A 10,939-nucleotide genomic window follows, 5' to 3' on the forward strand; every position below is an offset into this window, starting at 1 on the left:
ATTATAGTTTTTTTATTCTCTTTATCTTTCTGTGATGTATTTTAAGATTTTGTTATGATTTCTTGGTTAGCACACCTTGTGCTTAACTTGGATGAATCTTTCTTCCTTTTAATATTTATTTATAGGCTCTTTTGACTTCAAAAAAAAAAAAATGAACCTTATATTTTGTTGAACAAAGTGAGTTTTAGAACAATGTTTCTAAGGTTTTGATGATAATGATGTATAGATAAACAATTGAGTACTATAATGTTTGTTAAAGTGTGCATGACCATAGAATAAAAATGCTAACTCTTAAGGCAATCATTCTAGCTCTGATGGAACACGCTGTAAACGCATAAGAGAAACTCTGATGTAACAAGCTCTTTAGGTTTAAAAGAAGTTTTAACAATCTTTCGTTTTTATAGGCTCCGCAGAAAGCATTTGAATATAATTCAAATATGTTAGGCCTCTAACAAGTTTTAACCGTTGAACCAAAGTGGATTTAGAACAATGTCTATAACGTTTTGATGATAACAATGTAAAAAACAGTTGGATATTCTAATGTGTATTAAAGTGTATAAAATCCTATGATTAAATTCTGACTTTGAAGTCAACCTTTTGGTTCTAAAACACAAAAAAGTTCGTCGCTATTTAATTAGTTTTTTTTCTTCTAAGAATGCTACTTAATTAGTTAAATTGAGTTTTTTTATGTATCTTCTAAATAATAATAAGAGAGATTAAAGTATAGTGATTACAATTTAATATAAACAAAAAACTTGTTATTATTTGAGTTACTCATTGAGGTCTTGCAAAGGTCCTCCTTCAACGTTCAAGCACGGGTCACATGCTTAGCACAAATCTCTTCCAAATTATTACTTGTAGTAATAATCATTTTGATCTTTGAATGTGTAATGAGTAGTTATAATAGTCTTTTATTGTATCGAAATTTTAAAATAGATTCTGATTGTGCACTTCGTTAATCAAAGTAGTCATTGACATTAAAATACTTTGTTAATATTATCATATTAATCTTTCAATATATTTATGTATTGTCATATCAACATCAATCTTTATAAGTATTTATTTATTGTTTTATATTAAAAAAGTTACGGTGACTATTGAAGGATCATTTTAGCGTCAAAGACTATTTTGATTAATAGACTATTTTGATTTTTATATTGTGACTTCTTACACTTTGAGAGACCAAAATGGCAATTACCCTTTATTATTTTTTGAAAGGTTAATAATTAATTGTTTTTAGACTTAATTGCAGCTTTGGTCCACTTATTTTCATCATTTTATGAAATTGATCCCTCTATTTTAAAATTCGACAATTTTGGTCCTTCTTATTTTGTCTAAAATATTGTGATATGATTTGTTTTAATGAAGTTTTCAAGAGAATTTTGTTACAATTTCATCGATGTTGATCTTTTTTCATCTTCAAATCATATTCCACCACATTTAAATTTATCACATCACATTTTTATAATTCAAAAATATGATGGTGTCAAAACTGTCGAATTATAGAATAGGAGGACCAATTCTGCATAGTAGTGAAAATAAGGGATCAAAATTGCAAGGCTTAATTACACCATAGGTCCTTTAAGTTTGACGTTTGTAACAGATAGGTCCTTTAAGTTTGGTTTGTAACAGATAGGTCCTTTATCTTTGTAAGAGTGTGCAACTAGGTACTTCTGTTAATTCACCGTCAAAAAAAGACGTTTTGTAAAACAGAAGCTGAAACAAGGTTTGAAGAGAGAGAGAAAACAAATCAAAGAAACGTGAACCCATTTTTTTCCTTCAATGCTACTTCTCAGAATGCTACTCAAGCTGCTACTTCTCAAAATGCTACTCAAACTGCTACTCAAGTTGCTACTCAAGCTGTTACTTCTTGGAATGTATTAGGAGAGGGTAGTTTCGGTAGTGTTTAGCTCTGGTGGCCTGTGTTGCTGGTTTTTTGCTTTGTACCTATTCCTGGTTCTTAACTTTAGCGGTTTGTGCTTGCCTTCTTAGTGCTAGCTTGGTGTTTTGGTGGTTGGCCTTCTGTGCTGTTTCGTTGCCTTTTTTATGCACTTCTGGTGCAGGGGGTTTTATCAATATATTGCTATTTCAGAAAAGAAAAAAAAAATAAAACCTGCATCTCAGTCAAACAATGTTAAAGGATTGTTACAAGGATTGTTCACTTTACTTATTAAATATCAAGCTTATTGTTGCAATAACACAAGTTAAAGCCAACAACATGCAAAACAGAACAGAACCATGTGTGTCATTCGTTTCATTTGTGTTATTTTTTTTTTTTTTTTTCAATTTTAAAATGGGGAAAATAAGTTTAGAGCAATTAGAGCTAGTTTTGATTACTGGTAAAAAATTTCAGAACCTAATCCAAGTTTCAATTAGAGCAATTGAGCTTTAATGGGGAAAATTGAAGGAAAAAAATGGGTTCACGTTTCTTTGATTTGTTTTCTCTCTCTGTCTCTTCAAACCTTGTTTCAGCTTCTGTTTTACAAAACGTCTTTTTTTGACGGTGAGTTAACAGAGGTACCTAGTTGCACACTCTTACAAAGATAAAGGACCTATCTGTTACAAAGCAAACTTAAAGGACCTATCTGTTACAAACGTCAAACTTAAAGGACCTATGGTGTAATTAAGCCAAATTGCAATTAAGCCTTGTTTTTAGTAAATATATATTTACTTTCCGTGGAATTCTTGACATGAGAAACTCATAACCCTACAAAAACAAAGAAACTGCGCAGCCAGCCGCAAGGAAGCACTGATCCAAACGGAGCCGCGAAGAAGCAATTCAGCAAGTAAGCGATTTTCTTTTCCCTTTTCATTTTCCGACCTGCCTTCTAGTTATTTTCGGCCGCTGTAGTCGCCCTGCGTTCCAGAAGCGATTCTGCCACGATAGCCTTCCTGCAAAAGGCATCGCATCAAATAATTGCGTTGCAATGGAGCTTCGTTAAGCGGCACAATTGACACCTTAGACCACAGATTTGTGATTATATGTTTTGAGTTGTGACGGTGTAAAACTTGTGAATGTGTTGCGTCTGTGTAGAACTTGAACTTGTGATTATAGGCTTCGGCTTTCATTTTGCTGGTACAAGTCCTAGTAGTTTCGAATGTGTTGTCACTGTGCAAAACTTATGATTACTTTATATAATTTGTTTATGACGCTGGTTGTGGGTTTGGGCTGAGATTATGTTGAATTTGATGTTTCTATACAACTTTACATTTTTTTTTTAAATTATTAGATTTTTTTGTGAATTGAAAACAGTTGCTTGATTTAATCTTGTGCATTTAGAGATCTTACTCATGGGTTGAGTCTATATTTCACGTGAATCGCAGGTATAGGATTGCACCTGCTGTGGCATATTCAGACAGAGGAAGACACCCATCCATGACCTCATCTTTTCCAATTCTAAGTCTATCTGACTATCCCTATGAATTCTGAGATAGATTTAGAATTGGAAAAGCTAAGTTCCATGGGATGGATTAGAATTAGCAAAGCGTCCAAGCGAAAGCTGAAGAGGCAAACAAGGAGGAAGAGGCTGGAGAAGCGGATGCAGATGTTGTGGCCGCTTTTGTAGAAGCTGAAATGAAAACACAGTTTGTTAACGATAAGTGCGAGTTGGTGAGTGAGGTAAATGAAGGGAATACATCGCTATTGCACACACTTCATTACATAATTTTTTTATCTAAATTTAAACATAGGCCTCTTAGGAATTGTGTAATAGAAACTAATCTTTGCTACAATCATAGTGTGTGCTTCCATTTTTGTTTGTTAAACCAACTTGGCTTGGTTTGAAGCATGCTCCACTTAAGGTCTCTGGTTCGATCTCCCCCTTGTCTATACAGAGCTTTGCTCTCGCTTTGAATGACCCCGTAAGTGGACGGTGGAATTGAACCCCTTAGATTATTCGGATCCTGAGTTTTAAAAGATGAATAAATAAATAGGTAAAACTGAATTTTAAACCATATGATATTTGTCTCCACAATTGATAATATTTTGATTTGGATTTTTTTGCCTCTTGTGGGAGCCTCATGCGCCAGCGCGCTAGATTAGTATATGGATATCACTTGTTCTGTGTATAAATTATGAGAACCTATCCTTGCTTATTGTCCTAAGAATTGTATAGAAGAAAATGTAAGAAATATGAAAAGAAAATAAATAAGTAAAGATAATCAACTACATATAATAACATTGATTATGCAATTGTTTAACCAAGTTGATTTTGCTAAGTCGGGGGTCATCATGAAACAGAGCTAGTTTGAAAAAAGAAGTCTAAAATTGAGCCATTGTGCGGAAAGACAAGTGAGCCAATTTGCATGAAGTGTCGTGTAACATCTCCATGGCTCTTTTGAAACCTGGTTACTGACTTGTTGTTTCTATGAGTAGAAACTTGGTGCATCTAGAGCCTTAGGTGCATCGAATGTCCCCTGTGGTAGAATGGGATCTAGGATGCTATTTCTACTTTCAATTAACTAAATCTTATGTGGTTAAGAAATCACATTATATTGATTATTACAATTACAATACTAACTAAAGTGTTATAGCATTCCTTTTGGTTGGATACTTGTCTATTTTATATCTCTCATTCAATATTGTCTGTGTTTAACATAAGTTGAAGTTCATCACTCATATATATATATATATATATATATATTTTTGCATATTTAAAATTTGTAGATGATCGCACGTTGATTAAATTGCAAAGAATGTGCCATGACGAGCATGATCTGTGGCATTGGGGGACAGATAATCAGATTCATATTTGCTGGCAATTTTATTTATGGAAAGTGACTAAAGATTATTACGACGAACTAGACCTTGAAATACCATTGCTGTCGGTAGGAACATTGTTTCAGTCCTTTGTTGTAATTTCTTGAGAGCAGTTGTGTCTATTAGCGCTCTTGCAGTACATCATCCAGATGTTTAGATGAATTTTAATCTCTTGATGTAAATATATTTGTTGGATATGCGTTAAATTTTATTGTTTTTTTACGAGTGAAGAGGAGTTTTTTATGAGATTGTATATGTAAGTGTTGTCAATTTAGTGTTTTAAGTTTGAGAAATAACAATCCCATAAATTGAAATATATATGTATGTTTGTTTGGATTCATCAAAAGACCATTGAAGTCAATGTTTGTCTTTTGCTGATTTTGATTGACTTTCTTTTTAAAGAAATGTTTTGATGCAAGGACCAAATTGATTGCTATTCGTATTGTTTGATAATTTCAAAAGACTAATTTTATATTTCGTAGAGTTGAAGAAATAAATTGATTGACTTTTACAACTTTAAAAACTAAAACAACTATTTTTACTTGTTTTTTAATGTGAGATTGTGACGATAAAAAAAAAAACATAAAGTCACGGTTTTTTAAATGGTTAGGTAACTTGAGAGAGACGTCATGTTGAAATTGAAATTAAAATATGAAAATTTTTATACAGAAAACGAACACTATAAAATTGAAAAAAAGGCTCAATATTAATATTAATGTACTGATTCAAATTCCATTAGAAAAATCTGTTTACATCTAACATCCGACAATGTCTTGAATATACATGGGGATAACCTATATGAAAAGGAAAAAAAAATTCTAACTTTTTAAAGTAATGATTAGCAAAAATGTTCCTACAAAGAGATCATATAATTAGATTGAAATAGCATGGATGTTATATCAATCAATTTACTAATTGGGGCGTTTAGGTATTCAACTTGTTTGAAGTTAGAAGTTGGAAGAGTTGGATGAGTTATTAGATCCGAGATCAATGCCGGATGAAGGAAAAATACCAACATAATAATCAACTTAGAGCAACTCTAATTTTTTTTAGCATACGTCAAAAACCTTCCAACATCTTAATACTCTTACTTAGGTCATAAGTTTACGTTACCAAGCTCGACAACTTAGAGCAACTCTAATGGCTGGAATTTTGTTTCGTCTGCCAACATTGAGAGTCCAAAGCATGGTATTTTTGTTGGTCCTTTCATTGTGGTCCGCAAAATATAAATAAAAAATATTAGTATGTTAGGTAAAATTGTGGAATTCAACATGAGTTTTTAAAGTTTTGGTGTAAAAAATAAATGAGCTTCTTTAAGATGGTGTGGTTTTAATTGTACCCATACTATGGGTGAGTCCACTATTGCTACATGGCAAATTACAATGCATACAGTAGTAGGAATACCAATTACAATAGAGTATTAGTTTTGCTGGATTGTCACTCAAGGCAACAGTTGACCCAGTGAACGCGTAATTTACTGTAAGTCAAACAATATATATAAATGTTCTTGGAATGTGAAAAGGAATACCAAGTAAACAAAAATGTCACAAGTGGAATTTCATGCTAAGGTTACGTACAATATATGCCCACATTTGAATTCTTCAAAGTCAAGGTCATCGTTGTTGTGTATACATGACACTATACCAAACCAAACTCAGTACTAATCTCATAAGCCATGTGATTTTAATACCTTTATTTACATTATGATATTCCCATTCAGATTTCAGACTCAAATATATAAAATATGTATTAGGTTTAGACTCAATTATAAATAATTTTAGCATTTGGTCAAAATATAAGTGTTGGCAAATCTGACACTAAAATACACACATATAACTAAATACACAGAATAACAATTGATATGATAGTTTGACCAATTCTGCCTACCCTTTAATAACAAAGTGCATGTTGTAGTTTCCTACTATGCAATAAGTGTTATATAGAATATGATTTAGTTACCATAAATATATAGGCTTGACTACTACCAAATCAACACTTTGCAATGGCTTTTGAATCCAAGAACCTTCACTTTGTCTTGGTTCCACTATTTGCTCAAGGCCACATGATCCCAATGATAGACATGGCAAGAATCTTAGCAGAGAAAAGTGTGATGGTGACTTTAGTCACAACACCTCAAAACACTTCAAGATTTCACAACACAATTCAAAGAGCAACAAAATCAGGCCTTCCAATTTACCTCCTTGAAATCCCATTTCCATCTCAACAAGTTCAACTTCCATTAGACTGCGAAAATCTCGACACTTTACCATCAAGAAACCTACTCAGAAACTTCTACAATGCACTTCACATGCTTCAAGAGCCTTTAGAGAATTACCTCAAAAACCATAGTTTTCCACCAAGTTGCATTATATCAGATAAATGCATCTCTTGGACAATCTTAACAGCACAAAAGTTCAATATTCCAAGACTTGTTTTCCATGGCATGTCTTGTTTCTCATTACTCAGCTCCTATAACATCAAACTTCACAATGCTCATTGTTCTGTTGACTCCGACTCCGATCCTTTTGTGATTCCTGGAGTTATGCCTCAAAGGATTGAGATAACAAGAGCACAACTTCCAGGAACATTTGTTGCTCTTCCTGATCTTGATGACTATAGAAAAAAAATGCATGAAGCTGAAATGTCTTCTTATGGAATTGTTGTAAATAGCTTTGAGGAATTAGAACAAGGGTGTGCTCAAGAGTATGAGAAAGTCATGAACAAGAGAGTTTATTGCATAGGCCCAGTTTCTTTATGCAATAAAAAGAATTTGGATAAATTTGAGAGAGGAAACAAATCTTCTATTGAAGAGAAACAATGCTTGGAATGGCTTAACTTAATGGAAACAAGGTCAGTTATTTATGTTTGTCTTGGTAGCTTATGTAGGCTTGTTTCATCACAATTAATAGAAATTGGATTAGGCTTAGAATCATCAAATAGACCATTTATTTGGGTGGTTAAAAATAATGGTGACAATTATTTTGAGCTAGAAAAATGGTTAGTAAAGGAAAATTTTGAGGAAAGGGTTAAAGGGAGAGGACTTTTGATTAAAGGATGGGCACCACAAATTTTAATACTTTCTCACCCTTCAATTGGAGGATTCTTGACACATTGTGGATGGAATTCAACAATTGAAGGTGTATGCTTTGGGGTGCCAATGATTACATGGCCTTTATTTGCTGAACAATTTTTAAATGAAAAATATATTGTGCAAGTTTTGAAGATTGGAGTTAGAATTGGTGTTGAGGTTCCAGTAAGATTTGGTGATGAAAAGAAAGCTGGGGTGTTGGTGAAGAAAAGTAGAATTGTTGAAGTTATAGAGATGTGTATGGAAGGAGGTGTAGAGGGAGAAAAGAGGAGGTGTAGAGCAAAAGAACTTGGAAACATGGCTACAAAGACTTTAGAGGTGGATGAAGGCTCTTCTTACTTCAATATTTCATGCTTAATTCAGGATATTATAGAGCATCAATCTACTAATAACTAGTAGTGTCTTTTTGTTGGAAAAAAAGGATCTCTCCATTTTTTTCCTATTTTTTTATATAGCCAATTGACTTCTTTTTTTCTTCTTATTTTGAATGAATGGTGGAGATTTTAATGGAGCCGATCACAAGATATGATCCATTCCCCTTTATTGATGAAGAAAATAGATTTTACTATAGGTGATGATTCTCTTTTTCTGTAACATATTTCTTCCAAGAGTGTTAATAAAACACTTTTCAACACAATCTTATTAATAGTTAAAATTCGCATGGATCCCACAAAATTATGTGCATCCTATATAAATTTGGTTAAACTCATTTCAATTTTAATCAATAAAAAAAATGTATTGCAAAATGCATGTTAAAGAGTGTGTTTTTTTTTTTTTTTACATAAATGACAAAAAAATGTGTGCTAACATTATTCTATATCCCTTTGTTACAATTATGTTATTGATAGTATGTGTATGTAAACGTTAAATTTAATGACTCTAACTATCATTGATGAACAAAGGAACAAAGAGTTCTTACATACTTTCAAACTTCAAAGTACATACAAGACTCCACACTCAAACATCAAACATCAAAAGGAACAAAGAACACATAGAATCTCATGAATCATTCACCATTTATTATAATAAATAAACAAGCAAGCAATAAAGCATAACAATTTTTAGAAGAAAAAAAAAATAAAACAAAGAAGCAATACTTCAAAAATCAAATGGTTTAACATGCATGATATCTTCAATTAGCTTCAACATGTTGAGGTAAGAAGATCCACCTTCTTCAATTGCCTTCTTTCCCATATCAGCATACTTCCTAGCTCTTTCCCTCCTCTCATTTTTCCCTTCACCTTCACCCATCACCTTCTCTATAGCCTCTTTAACATTTTCCCTACTCACTTGAAAACCATCACCAAACTCATCTTCATCTCCAAAGTGCACAGCATTTTCAACTCCCACTCTCACACCAGTCTCAATCACTTGCACAACCAACTTCTCATTATAAAACTGATCAGAAAACATAGGAAATGTTATCAATGGTACACCAGCACATATAGCTTCTAATGTTGAATTCCATCCACAATGTGTCAAAAATGCACCTATTGCTCTATGTGACAATATCAAAACTTGTGGAGCCCAACCTCTAACCAAAATTCCTCTCCCTTTAACCCTCTCTTCAAATCCATCTTCTAATAGCCATTTTTCCATTTCACCCCACTTATATGCTTTTCTCACCACCCAAATGAATGGTCTATTAGTAGCTTCCAATCCCAAACCAATTTCCATCAATTGTTTAGGTGTTACACGATTAAGACTACCAAGACAAACATAAATTACTGAGTTTTGAGGCCATGAATCAAGCCAATTCACATACTCATTTGAATCAATAAAATTTTTACTACCTCTTTGAGCTTTTTCTACATCATCTTTATTTGATAATGAAACTGGACCAACACACCATACCTTATGTCCTGTAACATTTTGATACTCTTCAACATAACCATCTTCCAACTCTTCAAAACTATTCACCACTATCCCATACGCTTCAACTTCCGAATCCCTTATTCGTTGACGTAAAAGATTCAACAGTTGATTCGGACCAGGCTTGAATATCACAGGAAGCTGAGATTTTTTCATGGCAATTCTATGTGGCAATCCAGGGATAACAAATTGATCTGAATCATATAGAGTTTCATAAACCTTAGAAGCATGAATATTATGGTTGCATAAGAGGTTTAAGCAATTAGTACCATCAAATATTATTCTTGGGATTTTGAACTTGATAGCTGTATCAGCTAGAGATGGAATGTGCTTATCAGATATAATGCAACTTGGAAATGGTTCTAGCTTTTGAATAAGCTCTTCTATTGGCTTCTGCAAAAGGTTAACAGCTATTAAGAAATTTCCTTTGAGATCCATTGAAGGAAGTGTTTCTAGGCTTTCACATCCCTTTGGAATTCCTGCCTCGGCATTCGGAAAATTTACTTCTACAAGTTGGATTGGTGAACCTGATTCAATCTCTTTATTGATGCTTGTTTTGAATTGGATTGCATTAAGAGGTGTAGTGATTATGGTCACCTTCACATTATGTCTAGCCAATAACTTTGCCATGTCAACCATAGGAAGAATGTGACCTGGTGCCATGAAAGGAATGCATAGAATGTGGAGGTTGCTTAGTGATGTTGAATCCATTGCTAGTTCTTGTGTTATTTTAGGCTGCAAATTTCAATTTGTGATTTGAATCGTTAGTACTTTGTTTTTTGTATATATTCAAAGTTCAAATATTAGAGAATGAAATATTTTGTTACTAACATGATATCATATACATTGACTCAATATAAAAAATTGATATCATACATGAACTTTAAAACTAGAATACGTACCATCAAATTCCTGGCTTTGAACAACTCTCAAATTGATGAGGTACGAGCTTGTACAAAATGCTAGAATGTTATAGTTGTTTTTTTGGTCAATAATTTGTTTTTTATGATTGTTCAGTCAATCTATATTTATGGTGGTATTTGGTATCTTCTATATTTTCTACAAAATAATAAATTTGAATTTCTTGACTCAAGTCTTAACTATTAAGTATATAAAAATAATTATATTTTTAATAAAAGTATTTGTTACAACATTATCTTTTTATATACTAAAATAAATATCCTCTTTTTTTTTTTTTTGTGTGTGTTAGCAATCTGGTT

The 10,939-nt window shown here is 32.6% G+C and overlaps 1 protein-coding gene, 1 long non-coding RNA gene and 1 pseudogene across 3 annotated transcripts; 2 read left to right on the forward strand and 1 right to left on the reverse strand.

The window, feature by feature from the left end:
* Positions 1 to 2,666: 2,666 nt before the first annotated feature.
* On the forward strand, positions 2,667 to 5,185 carry LOC146921885 (uncharacterized). Its single transcript, XR_015012263.1, has 3 exons — positions 2,667 to 2,786; positions 3,325 to 3,619; positions 4,667 to 5,185. It is a non-coding gene; the product is annotated as an uncharacterized LOC146921885 (long non-coding RNA).
* A 1,576-nt stretch (positions 5,186 to 6,761) lies between these two features.
* Positions 6,762 to 8,934, forward strand: LOC146921886 (UDP-glycosyltransferase 73D1-like). Its single transcript, XM_085715124.1, has one exon. It carries the CDS (start codon positions 6,762 to 6,764, stop codon positions 8,241 to 8,243), a length of 1,482 nt encoding a protein of 493 aa, XP_085571250.1. The 3' UTR covers positions 8,244 to 8,934.
* Positions 8,717 to 10,522, reverse strand: LOC146921887 (UDP-glycosyltransferase 73C4 pseudogene; annotated as a pseudogene). Its single transcript, XR_015012264.1, has one exon. The product of XR_015012264.1 is annotated as a UDP-glycosyltransferase 73C4 pseudogene (transcript).
* Positions 10,523 to 10,939: the final 417 nt, after the last annotated feature.

Source organism: Medicago sativa, chromosome 5 (assembly GCF_051527215.1).
Source record: "Medicago sativa cultivar Bolivia chromosome 5, Bolivia_mono, whole genome shotgun sequence".
NCBI lineage: Eukaryota > Viridiplantae > Streptophyta > Magnoliopsida > Fabales > Fabaceae > Medicago > Medicago sativa.